General features: G+C 51.4%; 1 protein-coding gene across 3 annotated transcripts in view; it reads right to left on the bottom strand.

Moving 5' to 3' along the window:
• The window catches only part of FAM171A2 (family with sequence similarity 171 member A2), a 133768-nt gene that overhangs the window by 21212 nt on the left and 92827 nt on the right, over positions 1–19729 (bottom strand). For all 3 annotated transcript variants that reach the window (XM_030220540.1, XM_030220538.1, XM_030220539.1), the window contains exon 7: positions 10514–10640. In XM_030220540.1, coding sequence (XP_030076400.1) covers positions 10514–10640 — 127 coding nt within the window. The remainder of the gene's footprint in view (positions 1–10513; positions 10641–19729) is intronic.

Genomic DNA, 19729 nt, shown 5'->3' with positions numbered 1-19729 from the left:
AGCCTACCCCAAACCTATAACATGACATAGAAAGGAAGGGGGGAAGGGATGTTGGACAGCCCCCTCCTGTGACCAGCAGAAAAGTGGCCAGCATCACACATACAGCTACCTAGCTCATTGCAGCAACTATGGCAGGGGATATAAAACAATACAAATAAAGAGCCACAGTGGGAACCAAACCCATATCTCCTGCACTGAGGGTCCACAGACCTAAGCCCTACACCACACACCCAAAGTACTAAATTTAAACCAAATCAGAGAAAATATTTCTTCACTCAACATGTAATTAAACTCTGGAATTCGTTCTCAGAGAATGTGGTAAAAGCAGTTAGCTTTGTGGGGTTTAAGAAAGGTTTGGATAGCTTCCTAAAAGAAAAGTCCATAAGCCATTATTAAGATGGACTTGGAGAAAAACCACTGCTTATTTCTAGGATAAGCAGCATAAAATGTATTGTACTGTTTTGGGATCTTGTCAGGTACTTGTAACTTGGATTGGCCACTGTTGGAAACAGGATGCTGGGCTTGATGGACCTTTCCGTCTGTCTCAGTATGGCAACACTTGTGTATACCTGACAAAGGAGTGTTCAAGGAGGGCAGTACACTGACCACAGAGGGCTTTGAGAGCACAAGTTGCCACCCAAATGGATGGCCTTTCATGCCCCACAGCCCAGACTGATTGTATACAGCATTGTGAGGTCTAAAGTTAGGTATGCTGCCCTGTGAAACATTCCTCAAGGCCAAAACTGGAGGCCCTTGAAACCTCTATATAATAGTGAGACACAAACCCCTTGTGACAAAACAGTGGGTTTTTAACCCTATAAAACTGTATTATTTCTTGAAGAGTATTTCTTTAGTTTGGCCAGCAGGTGGTGCCTGTTTAATGAAAGTTCCCTCTTTAGTTAACACAGATAAGAGGAAACTTGCAGTGATGTGGTCAGCTATTTTTAAAACTTGTTGTTCTGAGCTCTGATTGGACCAGGAGACTCGCCCAGAGGTGGTTGGTTCCCAATTGGTGGAAAGAGGGTGCTAATGTAGAGCACAAGCAGCAAGTGCAGGTGGACCTCAGCTGTGCTGGGGACAGACCCTCTAAGTGGCTGCGGGGTAGCCCCAGGCGGGTGGCTAGGTGTTTTGTGACACCCATCCTTAGGGAAACTACCATCAATGTGTACTCCCCCCATCACCCACGTACATGCCCATGAGTCATGGGGTGATGTGCAGCCACTGGCATCAGGGTCCCAAACCAGCTATCATGATTACACCACAGATAGATGCCCCCACATCTAGATTTCCCACCTTGCAGTATATAAACTGCCTTACACATGGGGGGGTCTCGGCAGAAGTGGCCAGAAGGATTGGTTTCCTGCCATCTCCCAGCCAGCTGTAGGCCACAGAGGTATGGGGACGCACCCATATCCATATCCCTGACAAGAGCTGTAACAATGGTTCTCCGAGGACAAGCAGGCTGCTTGTTCTCACGACTGGGGTGACGTCCGCGGCAGCCCCCACCAACCGGAAAAAAGCTTCGCGGGACGGTCGGGACGCAGGGCACGCCCACCGCGCATGCGCGGCCGTCTTCCCGCCCGTGCGCGACCGCTCCCGCCAGTTCCTTTTTTTCCGCGACTGGAGAGAGTTGTGCTTTTGCCACTCTCTCTGTTTTCAGCCGCCGGATTTTCTCGATCGCGTTTACGCGGATCGTCGCTTTGCTTCTGGTTACCGTACGGTTTCCCTTTTTGTTTCAAAAAAAAAAAAAAAAAACCTGCGGCCTAGTGGTCGCTCGGTCGTTTCTTTTTCTGTGGTGTGATTCCAGCCACCATTGACGACTTTGACTTCGCCGACGCGATTTTTCCGTCGATGTCCGCGAAGGTCCCGAGTGGATTTAAAAAGTGTGGTCGCTGCGGCCGGCCGATCTCGCAGACCGACACCCACGCTTGGTGCCTCCAGTGCCTCGGGCCGGAGCACAATCTTAAGTCGTGTTCTTTGTGTCTAGGTCTCCGGAAACGGACTCAGGTTGCGAGGCAAGTTCTGCGGGACCGTCTTTTTGGAACTTGCGCCGGCCCCTCGACGTCGACCTCGACGGCATCGGTATCGACGGCCGGTCCTTCGGTACCGGTATCGATGCCCGAGACATCGGCACCGATGGCAGCGACCCCAGGAGAACAGGTCCCGTCGGCCCGCCGGTCCGCCGGTGAGAGTGGGGGGGAGAGGCCGCGTGGGCAATCGGCCCCGGTCACTCCCTCAGCTCGTGGGCCACGGGACCGAACCCTGTCTGACCCGGTACCTCGAGACCGAGGGGGATCGACCTCCTCCTCCTCCATGCCTTCCGGCACCGGTGACGGGCATCGGAAGAAAGATAAGAAGCGCCGTCACCGGTCGCCCTCGGTGCATCCGGATGTCGGAGAGGAGGCGACGCCGAAGCGTCATCGTCGAGAGGAGAGGTCTCCGTCGGTTGTGGAGGTACCGACGCGTCGGGGTTCCGGCACCTCGGTGCAGTCTCCTGGCCCCCAGCAGCTTCCGGCACCGACACCCTTACCGGCCCCACCGCCTTTCCCGGCAGCGGGCCTAGACGAGTGCCTCAGAGCCATCCTTCCGGGGATCCTGGAAGGACTGATGCGCCAGGCTGTGCCGGCGCCGGGGGTGCTTGCGCCCTCGGCGCCGATGACTGTGGCGCCGGTGAGCTCTAGCCCGGCGCCGGGGCCGTCGACACCGCCGCCGTCTCGACCGCCACGCAGGTGGAGTCCCCGTCGACGTCGATGGAGGGAGCTCCGTCCCCGCCGGCGCGGGAGTCCACCGCTCGACGACACCGAGACCTCGGTGCCTCGACGTCGAGCCGGGCCCGGTTCAGGACTCAGCTACATGAGCTAATGTCCGATACCGAGGATGAGGACTCGTGGGGGGAAGAGGAGGACCCTAGATATTTCTCCTCAGAGGAGTCTACGGGCCTTCCCTCGGACCCCACGCCTTCACCGGAGAGGAAGCTCTCACCTCCTGAGAGTCTCTCTTTTGCCTCCTTTGTGCGGGATATGTCTATCAGCATTCCCTTCCCCGTGGTCTCTGTGGAAGAGCCGAGGGCCGAGATGCTCGAGGTCCTCGACTATCCATCACCACCTAGAGAGTCCTCCACGGTGCCGCTGCACAATGTCCTAAAGGAGACGCTGCTTCGGAACTGGGTGCGACCATTAACTAACCCCACCATTCCCAAGAAAGCAGAGTCCCAGTACAGGATCCACTCTGACCCAGAGCTCATGCGGCCCCAATTGCCCCATGACTCAGCGGTCGTGGATTCTGCTCTCAAGAGGGCACGGAGTTCGAGGGATACCGCCTCGGCGCCCCCGGGGCGGGAGTCTCGCACTCTGGACTCGTTTGGGAGGAAGGCCTACCAATCCTCCATGCTCGTGACCCGCATCCAATCATACCTGCTCTATATGAGCATTCACATGCGGACCTATGTGCAACAACTGGCGGACCTGGTCGAGAAGCTCCCGCCGGAGCAGTCCAGGCCTTATCAGGAGGTGGTCAGGCAGCTGAAGGCGTGCAGAAAGTTCCTGTCCAGGGGTATCTATGACACCTGTGACGTGGCATCTCGTGCTGCGGCCCAAGGTATAGTGATGCGCAGGCTCTCATGGCTGCGCGCCTCTGACCTGGACAACCGCACCCAGCAGAGACTGGCCGACGTCCCTTGCCGGGGGGATAACATTTTTGGTGAGAAGGTCGAGCAGATGGTGGACCAACTGCATCAGCGGGAAACCGCTCTCGACAAGCTCTCCCACCGGGCGCCTTCAGCATCCACCTCCACAGGTGGACGTTTTTCCCGGGCCCGGCAGGCTGCACCCTATTCTTTTGCGAAGCGTAGGTACAACCAGCCGGCCCGAAGGCCTCGTCAGGCACAGGGACAGCCCCAGCGCGCTCGTTCTCGTCAACAGCGTGCGCCTAAGCAGCCCCCTGCGCCTCCACAGCAAAAGCCGGGGACGGGCTTTTGACTGGATCCATGGGAACATAGCCGCCCTACAAGTGTCCGTACCGGACGATCTGCCGGTCGGAGGGAGGTTAAAATTTTTTCACCAAAGGTGGCCTCTCATAACCTCCGACCAGTGGGTTCTCCAAATAGTGCGGTGCGGATACGCCCTGAATTTGGCCTCCCTGCCTCCAAATTGCCCTCCGGGAGCTCAGTCTTTCAGCTCCCGCCACAAGCAGGTACTTGCAGAGGAACTCTCCGCCCTTCTCAGCGCCAATGCGGTCGAGCCCGTACCACCCGGGCAGGAAGGGCAGGGATTCTATTCCAGGTACTTCCTTGTGGAAAAGAAAACAGGGGGGATGCGTCCTATCCTAGACCTGAGAGGCCTGAACAAATTCCTGGTCAAAGAAAAGTTCAGGATGCTTTCCTTGGGCACCCTTCTGCCAATGATTCAGAAAAACGATTGGCTATGTTCCCTGGATTTAAAGGACGCATACACTCACATCCCGATACTGCCAGCTCACAGACAGTATCTCAGATTCCGCCTGGGCGCACGGCACTTTCAGTATTGTGTGCTGCCCTTTGGGCTCGCCTCTGCCCCACGAGTGTTTACAAAGTGCCTCGTGGTGGTGGCGGCGTTTCTACGCAAGCTGGGAGTGCACGTGTTCCCATATCTCGACGATTGGCTGGTCAAGAGCACCTCGGAGGCAGGAGCCCTCCGGTCCATGCAGTGCACTATTCAACTTCTGGAGCTGCTGGGGTTTGTGATCAATTACCCAAAGTCCCATCTCCAGCCTACTCAGTCTCTGGAATTCATAGGAGCGCTGCTGAATACCCAGACGGCTCAGGCCTATCTTCCCGAAGCGAGGGCCACCAATCTCCTGGCCCTGGCTTCGCAGACCAGAGCGTCTCAGCAGATCACAGCTCGGCAGATGTTGAGACTTCTGGGTCATATGGCCTCCACAGTTCATGTGACTCCCATGGCTCGTCTTCATATGAGATCTGCTCAATGGACCCTAGCTTCCCAGTGGTTTCAAGCCACCGGGAATCTAGAAGATGTCATCCGCCTCTCCACCAGTTGCCGCACTTCACTGCTCTGGTGGACCATCCGGACCAATTTGACCCTGGGACGTCCATTCCAAATTCCGCAGCCCACGAAAGTGCTGACGACGGATGCATCTCGCCTGGGGTGGGGAGCCCATGTCGATGGGCTCACACCCAGGGTCTGTGGTCCCTCCAGGAAAAGGATCTGCAGATCAACCTCCTGGAGCTCCGAGCGATCTGGAACGCACTGAAGGCTTTCAGAGATCGGCTGTCCTGCCAAACTATCCAAATTCGGACAGACAATCAGGTTGCAATGTATTACGTCAACAAGCAGGGGGGCACCGGATCTCGCCCCCTGTGTCAGGAGGCCGTCGGGATGTGGCGTTGGGCGTGTCAGTTCGGCATGCTCCTCCAAGCCACGTACCTGGCAGGCGTAAACAACAGTCTGGCCGACAGACTGAGCAGAGTATTGCAACCGCACGAGTGGTCTCTCCATGCCAGAGTGGTACGCAAGATCTTCCGAGCGTGGGGCACCCCCTCGGTGGACCTTTTCGCCTCTCAGACCAACCACAAGCTGCCTCTGTTCTGTTCCAGACTTCAGGCACACGGCAGGCTAGCGTCGGACGCCTTTCTCCTTCATTGGGGGACCGGCCTCCTGTATGCTTATCCTCCCATACCTTTGGTGGGGAAGACCTTACTGAAGCTCAAGCAAGACCGCGGCACCATGATTCTGATAGCGCCCTTTTGGCCCCGTCAGATCTGGTTCCCTCTTCTTCTGGAGTTGTCCTCAGAAGAACCGTGGAGATTGGAGTGTTTTCCGACTCTCATTTCGCAGAACGACGGAGCGTTGCTGCACCCCAACCTTCAATCCCTGGCTCTCACGGCCTGGATGTTGAGGGCGTAGACTTCGCTGCGTTGGGTCTGTCTGAGGGTGTCTCCCGGGTCTTGCTTGCCTCTAGGAAGGATTCCACTAAAAAGAGTTACTTTTTCAAGTGGAGGAGGTTTGTCGTTTGGTGTGAGAGCAAGGCCCTAGAACCTCGTTCTTGCCCTGCACAGAACCTGCTTGAATACCTTCTGCACTTATCAGAGTCTGGCCTCAAGACCAACTCAGTAAGGAATCACCTTAGTGCGATTAGTGCCTACCATTATCGTGTGGAAGGTAAAGCCATCTCTGGAGAGCCTTTAGTCGTTCGATTCATGCGAGGCTTGCTTTTGTCAAAGCCCCCTATCAAGCCTCCTACAGTGTCATGGGATCTCAACGTCGTCCTCACCCAGCTGATGAAACCTCCTTTTGAGCCACTGAATTCCTGCCATCTGAAGTACTTGACCTGGAAGGTCATTTTCTTGGTGGCAGTTACTTCAGCTCGTAGGGTCAGTGAGCTTCAAGCCCTGGTTGCTCATGCTCCGTATACCAAATTTCATCACAACAGAGTAGTGCTCCGCACCCACCCAAAGTTCCTGCCGAAGGTGGTGTCGGAGTTCCATCTTAACCAGTCAATTGTCTTGCCAACATTCTTCCCCAGGCCGCATACCCGCCCTGCTGAACGTCAGTTGCACACATTGGACTGCAAGAGAGCATTGGCCTTCTACTTGGAGCGGACACAGCCCCACAGACAGTCCGCCCAATTGTTTGTTTCTTTCGACCCTAACAGGCTAGGGGTCGCTGTCGGGAAACGCACCATCTCCAATTGGTTAGCAGATTGCATTTCCTTCACTTACGCCCAGGCTGGGCTGACTCTTGAGGGTCATGTCACGGCTCATAGTGTCAGAGCCATGGCAGCGTCGGTGGCCCACTTGAAGTCAGCCACTATTGAAGAGATCTGCAAGGCTGCGACGTGGTCATCTGTCCACACATTCACATCTCATTACTGCCTCCAGCAGGATACCCGACGCGACAGTCGGTTCGGACAGTTGGTGCTGCAGAATCTGTTTGGGGTGTAAATCCAACTCCACCCTCCAGGACCCGAATTTATTCTGGTCAGGCTGCACTCTCAGTTAGTTGTTCTTCGTAGGTCAATTTCTGTTGTTCCCTCGCTGTTGCGAGGTTCAATTGACCTGGGTTCTTGTTTTGAGTGAGCCTGAGAGCTAGGGATACCCCAGTCGTGAGAACAAGCAGCCTGCTTGTCCTCGGAGAAAGGGTATGATACATACCTGTAGCAGGTGTTCTCCGAGGACAGCAGGCTGATTGTTCTCACCTACCCTCCCTCCTCCCCTTTGGAGTTGTGTGTTTCATCTTTTGCTAGTTATTCAACTGGCGGGAGCGGTCGCGCACGGGCGGGAAGACGGCCGCGCATGCGCGGTGGGCGTGCCCTGCGTCCCGACCGTCCCGCGAAGCTTTTTTCCGGTTGGTGGGGGCTGCCGCAGACGTCACCCCAGTCGTGAGAACAATCAGCCTGCTGTCCTCGGAGAACACCTGCTACAGGTATGTATCATACCCTTCCCATCCCTGCAACAGTGCAGTGGCATACTACCTACCAGCCAGTACCTGGTCACCCATGGCCCTCCAGCAAGTCCCATGGAACTAGAAGAAGAGGACTACCCCTGGAGGGACATGCCCCCACTGTAGGGGGAAAAGTGACCCCCAGGCAGCTAGGCAGGAAGTCACAGCTACCCTAGCCCAGTAGGGCCACCACGAAAGAGGGCAAGATTCCCCCGGGCCATGCCTCGAAGGGGGGGCCCCAGCACCAGCAAGGTAGACAGGCAGGCACACAGGCAGAAGGTTCTGCTCCCTCGGTCTGTATCTCCTGTTTCTGAGTAATTGCATTAATGCGTTAACTATGATCTGCCACCACAGGTCTTTCTTCCTACCTTGTCTCACCTCCTCCTGTGTGAAATACTTCCTGTTTTCACATAGGCGCGAGGGGCCACGGAAGGAAGAAGGGCCTGTAGTGCAAAGTTGCCAGGTCTGCAGGTTTCCCCGCCCAATTGGGCGGCTTTCCGCAACCAGTTGCGGGCAATTTTTGCTAGCTGTGGGCTGCGGGAAATTGGGCAGCTTTTAAAAAGCAGTGGTGCGGATTTGGGCGCTTTTCTGGGACTTCTATTAGTCCAATTTGGTCCAATAGAAGCCCTGCAGAGGCTGGGTTAATGACAGCGGCGGCTACGTCGGGGGCGGGGTTAATTACATTGGAGGGTTTGTCAGGGGCGGGGTTAAAGACGTCGGAGGCGGAGTGATGTCGGGGGCGGGGTTTAACTTTGTGCGGGTTTTGGGCGGGAAAATATTTTCAATCTGGCAACCCTGCTGTAGTGGCAGAGCTGCGTTAACGTGATAACCTGGGTCCCGGCACACAGGAGCAGGAGCAAGAGAAGAAATTCATATGGTGTATCTATCTCTTGGAGGAGAGACTGAATTGCCAGAACACCTGTGAACTGTATCTCTCTGTGCTGAGTGCAGCACAAGGAAGGATTCAGAAGCAGCTTTGCGGCTTTCCCAAGACTGAGGAACCAGCTGCTAGACAGAGCAAAGACACATCAGACTAAAACCTGATGATATGAGGGTCTCGCGGGGAATTCTGCTACAGCCTTGAAGAGGAGCCAATTCATCACCCCCTCTGAAGCTATGGATCGCAAGGATGAGAGAAGGGCTATTCCTTTATGGTTCAGGGTTAGCCAGTTTGTGGTCTTTGCCTGCGAAAGACTGGTTTTAGCTTAGGCACATGGTCATTAGCCTACTATAGCTGCTGAGTGGGTAATTTCTTCTCAGGATAATTTTGTAAAAGTGCAGTTATAAATACATACATGCACACACAAATTCTCTATCTATCTATATATATATATATATATCCCTCTCTATCGGAAGTAATCATCAGTATTTTGTGCAGTATATTTTTGTGTTTTGCTTGCCATATTTGCTATCTTCAGATATATATAATAAATAATATATATTTCCACATTAGCATTATTTTCATTGTGGACAGCCTATCTATTGACCCAAGGGGACCACTTTAGGTACTCTCATATCCTTAGCCAAATGTGTCCAGAGTAATTACCTGTTTCTAATAGTGCCTACATAGCCATTGAGCCTATGACCTCTGATCTACAGCTTAAGCCTTTTCTTCCCCCCCCCCCCCCCCCCTCAACCGGGGTCCGGTCTCTCCCCTTCCCCACAGTATAACAGGCTCCCTTTGGGCAGCCCCTGGGTCTTCCCTCTGCTGCATCTTGTCTCCTTTGATGCAATTTCCTGTGGGCAGGATGAGGCAGAGGGAAGACCAAGGGACTGGCTGAAGGCAGCCTATCATGCTGCTGCTGCCAGTGACGTGAACTTTACAGGACCCTGGGGGAGTAAAAGAGGTGATGGAGTAGTGCCAGACCCAGGGAAAGGGGTAGGGGAGAGAGATGCTGCCCCATGGGAAGGAGGGGCTCCAGAAGCAATGTGATTGGTGGGGTGGGGGGGGGGGGGACCACTCTCTCTCTTGAGCCAGCCCTGCCTACGTGCATCACTTTCACGGTTGCCAATTGGGCGGTTTTCCGCAACCCGCCGCGGGAAACTTTTGCGTTTTTTTGGGCTCGTTTTGTTTTTTTTGTGTGCGGGTTTTGGGGCACTTTTTTGGCCGGCGGGGGGTGGGGCTAATGGCGACAGAGGCGGGGTTTGTGACGTTTTCAGCGGGGTTTGCGACGTTTTCAGCGGGGTTTGCTGACGTATTGGGCTGGGCGATGACGGCGGGGGCGGGGTGATGATGGAAGGGGCGGGGTTGATGACGGCGGGGGTGGGGGTGATGACGGAAGGGGCGGGGTTGATGACGGCGGGGTGGGGTGTGTGCGGTTTTTGGGCGGTTTTGTGTGGGAATTTTTTTTTTATTTGGCAACCCTGATCACTTTGCAGTTGCTCACATTACATTTCATCTGCCATTTGGTTGCCCAGACTCCCAGTTTTGTGAGGTCCTCTTCAAATTTCTCCCAATTTTCTTGTGATTTAAGAACTTTGAATAAAACTTTGTGGATTCAGCAAATTTGATTACCTTACTCATTCCTGTTTCCAGGTCATTTATAAATGACCTGCTGTCTTTTCATTATTGTCAGCTGCTGCTGCGTGAAAAAGATAAGTCTCATGTTCAGCTGTTAAAGAACTTAGGGGTCCTTTTACTAAGTTGTGCTGAAAAATGGCCTGCACCTAGTGTACACACGCGCAGATCCATTTTTCTGCGCACCTGTAAAAAAAAAATGCCTTTTTTGGGGGGCCAAAAATGAACGTACAACAAAATGAAAATTGGCCCGTGTCCATTTTGGGTCTGAGACCTTACTGCCACCCACTGACTTAGCGGTAAGGTTTCACGCGTTACCCGGGCGGTAATGATCTACGCGTGTATAAAGCCAATTACCGCCCGCGTGCCAGAAAATAAAAAATATTTTCCGAAGTGTGTAAAAAAAATGAAATTACCGCCCAGGTCACGCGGTAGCCGGACGGTAATTCAAAATTGATGTAAGCAGATACCCACGCGGTTAATAAAAGGGCCCCTTAATAAATAGAATTAGAATATCACATCACAATATGAGGATCATGTTGATCCTCTTCATTCTCACCTGCAGTAATAAATGAAAAGGCAGAGGAGGATCAGAATGAGCAAAGCCAATGCCCCTAGAATGGTGAGCAGGAAGATGGTGTGATAGGCAGCAATATCCTTCATTCCTGGTGACATGGTCATAACCCCTGCAAAGAAAGATAATAGGTTACCAGGCTGTAAAAAATACTTCTCAAACTTTTACTTTTGCTGGATAGCCAGTGCATATGTAATTGCTCCCATACATACCCCCAGGCAAAGAAGGGAAATAGTGCTCTGGTTTCCCTACTGAGTTCCTAACAACATTAGGCCTACATAAAGTGCAAAAACAGAACTGGCTCAGTTTTTTCTGCTGGACATGGAGCTTCATGCTTCCTTCCTAGTAGGATGGGTGGTTATCAGGTCATGTGCCTTTGCTGAGGAACAAGCAGGGTGGTGGAAGTTAAATAAATAAATTAGAAGCAGAATGCAAGACAGTCTGAGATAAGCAAAGATGATCCCTTTTCGGGCAAGTGAAGGTGAACAGCTGGAGACTGTCAGCTCCCTGGTCCTTCAGCAAGGAGGGGGAAATGGGCAGAGATTGAAAAAGCTTTGTGATCTTATCTGCAGTCAGAGTGTCTCTCAGGCCCAGATGCATCAAACAAACGTAACAAAATCTAAATCGTTAAAGTCCTTAACGATTTTGAAAAACCGAAGCATGCACCAAAAAAACAGGTCAAATATGTTCGTTGCGGTATCCAGAAGTACAATGTATCACTGAATCGTAATCCCCGTCGTAATCGGCCCCTAAATCATGCGCAGAGCAGCCAAGCGTTATGCTGGCTGCTCTGCGCATGCCACAAACGTCCAAAAAAAACCACAACACAAACACGTGGCTCCCCACTTCCCCCTGCACTAACCAAAACATTAAAACAATCCAAATAGATCGGGAGGGGGCAAAGGCGCTCGTCAGAAGCGTCCTGTATGGGCGCCCTTGCCCCCCCCCCCCCCGAGATCGCCGCTGTTCCCCGCTTCAGCCGGTTTTAATAAAAACAAATCTCCAAATTTTCTCATCCCCGGTCCCCCTCCCTTCCTGTGTTTCCTGTCCATTGCTCCAGGGCTCCACCTCCCGCCATCCTCCGCCTCCGCGCCCCGCCCCTGGGATCGTCGCCGCTGCTCCCACCCTCCACCGGACCCCCCCCTCCACATTACCGTCCCGTGCAGCGCCTCTCACCTGTATGCGAAGGTGCTGCACGGGATAAAACATCTGATCGCCAATTGCTTCTCCCTTCTCCGACGTCAGTCTGTTGTTCCTGGGCCTGCCCTCCATTGACGTAAGTTATCTGCTAGTGGCTTCAGAAAAAGGCCTATAATGCATACAACGGTCGCAAATTTTGTCATTAGAGGGTCATTAAAGGGTCGTTAGAGTTTTGTGCATCTAGGCCTCAGTCTCCAGCCTTCTCTTTCCTTCCATTTTGAATTCTGTCCACTATGGTCTGTCCTACATCTCTCTCTTTTTCTATGCCTCCTCGTTCCCTCTCTCTCACTAGATGCTGTCTCAAATATGTAATGAGGTCCTGAGGGAACTCCCTCCACAGACAGCTCTGAAAGAACATTAAATCTTTCAGTTCTTTAAGACACAGGGGAGAGAACAACCCCTGCAATTAGCATTGAGTGAGGCCTCAGAGTGCTGGAACGCAAACACAACAGAAACAGAGAACAAGATTGCAGCTGGCCAGTTCAAGAGTGACAGACTAAGGTAGGGATGGTGTTGTATGGCCCCTATTATGTGGGAGTGGTTTTAATCAAGAGGATAACCCCCACCCTGTTGTACAAAGGGCATATAAATGTGCCCTGCACATTAATCAAGACCTAGTCCTGTATCACAGTGGAACGGCAGACACTGGTTCTCTGCAACGTATATTCTATGAAATTTTATAAATCTCTGTTCTCCCATCTACAACAGTTTGACGATTCCCCAAAAATTATTGCTGGGGATTTTAATAGAGTTGAAAACCCTAATTTGGATAAAACTCCTAGTAACATAGTAGATGACGGCAGAAAAAGACCTGCATGGTCCATCCAGTCTGCCCAACAAGATAAACTCATATGTGCTACTTTTTGTGTATACCTCAGGGGCGTATCTGCGTGGGACCTCAGGGGCCTGGGCCCCCGCAGATTTCGCCCTGGACCCCCCTACCGCTGCCAACCCTCCCCCTCCGTTGCTCGCCTACCTTCGCTGGCGGGGGACCCCAACCCCCGCCAGCCGAGGTCCGCGTCCTCCTGCCGCTGCCGGCTGCCTTTGGTGCTTTCATTTGTCCATTGAAGCTGGCGCCGATGAAAGTTTCTTTTGAGTCTGACGTCGCTGCACGTTGTACGTGCAGGACGTCAGACTCAGAAAATGTTTCTGAGTCTGACGTCCTGCACGTACAACGTGCAGCGACGTCAGAGTCAAAAGAAACTTTAGTTGGCGCCAGCTTCAATGGACAAATGAAAGCACCAAAGGCAGCCGGCAGCGGCAGCGGCAGGAGGACGCGGACCTCGGCTGGCGGGGGTTGGGGTCCCCCGCCAGCGAAGGTAAGCGAGCAACGGAGGGGGAGGATTGGCAATGGTAGCGGCTGGGGGGAGGGGGATCGGCAATGGCGGCGGCGGCGGGGGGGGGGGGCTATAATGTGCCCCCCCACTCTGGCCCTGGCCCCCCCTACCGCCGCAGTTCAGATACGCCCCTGGTATACCTTACCTTGATTTGTATCTGTCATTTTCAGGGCACAGACCGTATAAGCCTGCCCAGCACTATCCCCACCTCCCAACCACCAGCCCCGCCTCCCACCTCCGGTTCTGGCACAGACCGTATAAGTCTGCCCAGCCCTTTCCCTGCCTCCCAACCACCAGCCCCACTTCCCACCATCGGCTCTGGCACAGACCGTATAAGTCTGCCCAGCACTATCCCCGCCTCCCAACCACCAGCCCCGCCTCCCACCACCGGCTATGCCACCCAATCTCAGCTAAGCTTCTGAGGATCCATTCCCTTGGAACAGGATTCCTTTATGTTTATCCCACGCATGTTTGAATTCCGTTACCGTTTTCCTCTCCACCACCTCCCGTGGGAGGGCATTCCAAGCATCCACCACTCTCTCCGTGAAAAAATACTTCCTGACATTTTTCTTGAGTCATAGTACTGGTCAGCAGTAGACTGAGAATACTCTGCCCCCCCCCCCCCCCCCATGATACCGCCGCCCCCTCACACGCTACCGTCATCCCCGCAGCCCTCACCTTCCTCCACGTCCAGCAGCACGTCCTCCGATCCCTTTCCCACCTTCTTCCATCCCTGCTGCTGCCCGTGATGGCTCCACAGTTTAAAATGGAATCTGCGACCTCTCACGGTAGTCTCGTGAGAGTTTGCGGCCACCATTTTAAATGGAGTCCAGTGGCATACCTAGGGTATTTGACACCCAGGGCCGGTCATTTTTTAACACTCTCCCCCCCTCCAAAATTCAGTACTAGGCACACCTAGAATACAAAACACTCAGGACCAATACAGCAATAATTTCTACGAGTCACACAAGGGTGTACCTAGGAAAAGGAAGCATCTTAAACACTGCAGTGAGCACTAGAACATCAATTCACCTATTGTAAAACGAAGATTGTTGATCCTGCACAGTCAATGCCAACTGAAAGCCATGTCTTTTTCACAGACGCAGATAAACCCTAATCCACTATAGAATAAGTAACCACAAACTTTCTATTTAGACAAAAATTAAACTGAACCCCCGATGCCAGACTCTGTATACAATGCAACACCACAGAAACAGAAAATGTCCCCTAGTACTGTGCAAAATATAAAGATAGCAGATGTAAATGTGAAAATACTAACAAATACCAATCACCACTTTACAAATTAACAAATAGAAATAAAACAAATACAGAAAATAAAAAAATACCATTTTATTGGACTAATACATTTAACTTTGAGAGGCCAAAACCTCCTTTCTCAGGTCAATACAGTATACTGCTGTTATAGTATCCTATCCTGACCTGAGGAAGGGGGTTTTGCTCTCCGAAAGTTAGTCAAAATGTATTAAAATTAGTCCAATAAAAACATTATATTCTTTCCATTTTCTATTTATAAATATTTATTAACACAGCTACAATACTACTTTATCCTAAACAAAAAAAAAAAAAAGAAAAATAATATTTTATTTACAGTTTGTTGTCTCTGGTTTCTGTTTTCCTCATCTTCTCTTCACTCTCTCCCTTCTATCCAGCATCTGCCTTCTCTCTCTCCCTGCCATCCAGTGTCTGCCTTCCCTCTCTCCCTCTGCCCCTTTCAACCACTATCTGCCCTTTCTCTCCCTGCCCCTTCCATCCACCATCCACTAACCGAAGAAATCATAACTCAAGCACTCAACAAATTCTCCAAAACCCACTCCAAATTGGACATCTGCCCCAGTAACCTAATAAGGTTCGCCCCCAAACGCTTCATAACAGACCTTACGTCGCACCTGAACTACATGCTACAACATGGACTTTTCCCCAAGGACAAAGGAAATATATTACTGACACCTATACCCAAAGACTTAAAGAAAAAACTAAATGACACATCCAACTACCGACCAGTCGCATCCATTCCCCTGATAGTTAAATTAATGGAAAGCATGGTAACCAAACAACTCACCAACTACCTAAACAAATTCACAATACTACTTGAATCACAATCAGGATTTCGATCCAACCATAGCACTGAAACAGTGCTAACCACTCTCGTTACCAAATTTAAACAACTAATTGTAACTGGAAACAACGTGCTACTCCTACAATTCGACATGTCCAGCGCGTTCGACATGGTCAGCCACCAAATACTCTCGAATATCCTAGACTACTTCGGGATCGGAGGAAACATACTAAGATGGTTTAAAGGCTTCTTGACTGCAAGAACTTATCAAGTGACCTCAAATTCAAAAACATCAACACCATGGAAACCAGAATGTGGAGTACCACAAAGATCACCGCTCTCACCAACCCTTTTTAATTTAATGATGACACCTTTAGCCAAATCGCTATCCAACCAAGGACTCAACCTGTACATCTATGCAGATGATGTCACGATAAACATCCCATTCAAACAAGACATAACCGAAATCACAAATGAAATCACACACAGCCTCCAAATAATGAACTCATGGGCAGACGCATTTCAACTAAAGCTAAACGCTGAAAAAACACAATGTCTCATCCTGTCCTCACAATATAACACTAACAAACCCAATACCATAAATACCACGGATTACACTCTTCCGATATCAGACAGCCTGAAAATTCTGGGAGTCACAATTGACCGAAATCTCACATTCAAAGATCATGTGAAAAATACAGCAAAGAAAATGTTCTTCTCAATGAGGAAACTTAAAAGAATCAAACCTTTCTTCCCAAGGGAAGTATTCCGCAGCCTAGTACAATCTATGGTATTAAGTCATCTAGACTACTGCAATGCCATTAATGCCGGATGTAAAGAACAAATCATTAAGAAGCTTCAAACTGCTCAGAACACGGCAGCCAGGCTCGTATTTGGAAAAGCGAAATATGAAAGCGCCAGGCCCCTAAGAGAAAAACTACACTGGCTCCCACTAAAAGAAAGAATTGAGTTCAAAGTATGCACTAGAGAGCTGCACGGCTTCCGTCCCCGCGGGAATCCCGCGGAACCCGTGGGATTCCCGCAGGGACGGAGGCAGTTCCTGCGGGGTTCCCGCGGGGATGGAAGCCGTTCTGCGGGGTTCCCGCGGGGACGGAGTCAGTTCCTGCGGGGTTCCCGTGGGGATGGAACCAGTTCTGTGGGCTTCCCGTGGAATTGTAAGCTCCACCTGCACCAGCCTCTCATCTACCAAATACCAATTTCTTTGAGTGCTGTCTCCTCCTCCTCCTCCTCCTCCTCTTCCTCCTTGCTTTAACAGCATAAATGTGGAAAGTCTTCCATTAAGGAGGTGGTAGAGTCACAAATGATGACGGAATTCAAAAAGGCTTGGGATGAACACAGAGGATCTCTAATTAGAAAATGGAAGTTATAAAAAACCTAACCTTAAATGGCTGCATGTGTGTGGATGTGTCAAGTGACGCTTAGATGGCGACTCTGGCTGTGATGAACTAGGGCTGATACCTGGCAGACTTGTATGGTCTGTGTCTCATACATGGCAATCTGGTGTAGGATGGGCTGGAAAGGGCTTAGACAGCAACTTCAGTGGCTGGAACATGAGGACAGTGCTGGACAGACTTTTATGGTCTGTGTCCCACAAATGAGAACATGAATAGGCTGGAGTGGGCTTCGATGGCAACTCCAGCAGTTGGAACATAAGGATGGGGCCAGATAGACTTCTGTGGTCTTTGTTCCAGAAACATGAAAGAAAGACCATAATCAAGTATATAATATCACACTCGTTGATTTAATGATGAATTGATCATGAGTGTGACTATTGGCAGAGTGGATGGACCGTTCAGGTCTATTTGCTGTCACTTACTATGTTACTATTAATCCTCTTTGCTACCAGGCTGATGCACAGACCTCAGCTCTGACACAGGCACAAGAATCAGATGTCACCTGACCTACTGGCGCGTGCATATGGCGACCTCTCAGCACAGAGTGCAAGTGAATTGGAGACAAGTCTTACATGTGCGCACCAGAGTGTTCCAACTTCCATTCCTTCCTTGCCTACAGTGCTGTGGCTCAAATCCAGAGAGAGACTGAGGGAGCTGACTGGAACTTTCTTTTATGTACTATTAAATTCTTACGGGGATGGGTGGGGATGGGTTAAATTCTTGCGGGGACGGGTGGGGACGGGTTGGGATGGTTTAAATTTTTGCGGGGATGGGTGGGGATGGGTAAGATTCCAGTGGGGATGGGTGGGGACGGGTAAGATTCCAGCGGGGACGGGCGGGGATGGGTAAGATTTCTGTCCCCGTGCAACTCTCTAGTATGCACCCTGGTCCACAAAATCATTCACGGAGACGCTCCAACCTATATGTCAGACCTAATAGACCTGCCTATCAGGAATGCAAAAAGATCATCACGCACATTCCTCAATCTCCATTATCCTAATTGTAAAGGACTAAAGTACAAATCCACATACGCGACCAGTTTCTCATACATCTGCACGCAGTTATGGAACGCACTACCGAAGGCCATAAAAAACAACACAAGACCTACCCATCTTCCGAAGGCTACTGAAAACAGACCTTTTCAAGAAGGCTTACCACAAACATCCATCTTAGATACTAAATAATAACACTATACACGAGCTATACAAAACCGATCTCTTATCACACAGAAGACTAACCTCCCTGATATTAACAATCAAGCAATACCACCCTAAACTTTAAACTGAATAAGATCTATTTACAATGACCTAATGTATGTTACAAGCCAACCTATTGTTCAGGAACCTCATACAATACCATTATCTATTCTGCTTTACCTTATATATATGTACACGATGTATATATATACCATGATCTGCTTCATATATGTTATGCTCCATGTATGTCACCTTGTATATATGCACCTTAACGTAATACCATATGTAACTCAGTTACCCGGAAATGGCATTCGCCATTACGGCAAATGTAAGCCACATTGAGCCTGCAAATAGGTGGGAAAATGTGGTATACAAATGCTACAAATAATAATAATAATAATAATCTGCCCTCTCTCCCTCTGCCCCTTTCAACCACTATCTGCCCTCTCTCTCCCTTCCACCTAGCATCTGCCCTCTATCTCTGCCCCTTCCATCCACCATCTGCCCTGTCTGCCCTCTCTCTCTCTCTCTTCCTTCCAACTATTGTCTGCTCTCTCTCTCTCTTCCATCCACTGTCTGCCCTTTCTCTCCCTTCCATATAGGGTTTACTCTCTGCCCCTTCCATCCACCATTTGCCCTCCCTCTCCCATCCATCCAGGGTCTGCCTTCCTTCTCTCTCTCCCTTCCATCCAGGATCTGCCCCCTCTTTTCAGTTCCCAGTTCCAGCCCCATAATCGCACCTGCCCCAGCCTGCTTCTCCCACCTGTCCCCCTTTTCAGCCCCCAGCTCCAGCCCCATTATCCCACCAGTCCCCAGTTTCAGCCCCAGCCCTTTTTTCTGATCAGTCCCAAGCTTTAGCCCCAGCCACTTTCGCCCTGTCCCCTTTTCAGCCCCCAGTTCCAGTACTAGCCCACTTATTCCACCTACTCTCCTTTTCAGCCTCCAGTTCCAGTCCCCTTCATCCACCTGCCTTGCATTATGGACCCCCTTTTCAGCCCCAGCCTCATTCTCTCAATTGCCCCCCTTTTCAGCCCCAGACCCATTCTCCCGCCTGCCCCTGCCCCAAGCATGGCTCCATTCTCAGACCCCAGCTCCAGCCCCCTTCTCCTATCTGAGCCCCCCCTTTTCATCCCCCCCCCCCCCCGACTCAGTCCCCACCTGCCTACCCTCAGCTCCCTCGACAGCCCCCTTCTCTCTGCCACCCAGCCCCCTGCATGTTTAAAATCTTATCGGCAGTACAGCACCTTGCTTCTGTGAAAGAAGCAGATCGCCTCAGGGCCGTCCCTCACTGTGCCCCGCCCTCCTCTGATGTAACTTCCCATTTCCACAAGGGCGGGACACAGTGAGGGAAGGCCCAAGGCGATCTGCTTCTTTCACAGACGTGAGGCGCTTCACTGCCGATTGAAAGATTTTAAACATACAGGGGGCCGGGTGGCAAAGAAGAAGGGGGCTGTCGAGGGAGCTGAGGGTAGGCAAGTGGGAACGGGACTGCGGAGGAGAGGCAACAGCAGCACCGGCGGTCTGAATAAAAAGATGGGGCAGGAGCGGAGCACCCCCCCCCCCCTGCCCTTGGTACGCCACTGGTGGAGCCAGCACAGAACACAGGCAGCGGCAGGCAAGGGCAATCGTGCAGAGCCTCTGGGCCCTCAGGCTCTGCCCAGTTGCCCGAATGGTCAGTCCACCCCTGGTACTGGTAATGAGCATAGAGATTATGCCAAAGGGATACCCCTGATATGCGATACCTGTGATGTAGTGGATGGCTGAAGGATTCTTCATCTCTCCGACCAAGATTTTACCAACATGGCTACAGCTCATTCTACCCTCTCTAGAACAGATTACATTTTAGTATCTAGAGAATTATTTCCTATATTCACTGATGCAGTCATTGGTCTAATTGAGGTATCAGACCATGCACTCATAAGGATAGACAGAATTGGGGGGTGAGGCGGGGGGGGGGGGGGGGGGAAGTACTGAAT

Source organism: Microcaecilia unicolor, chromosome 12 (genome assembly GCF_901765095.1).
Source record: "Microcaecilia unicolor chromosome 12, aMicUni1.1, whole genome shotgun sequence".
Lineage (NCBI taxonomy): Eukaryota > Metazoa > Chordata > Amphibia > Gymnophiona > Siphonopidae > Microcaecilia > Microcaecilia unicolor.
The sequence above is the reverse complement of the archived record's forward strand: the minus strand, read 5'-3'. Positions and strand labels throughout refer to the sequence as shown.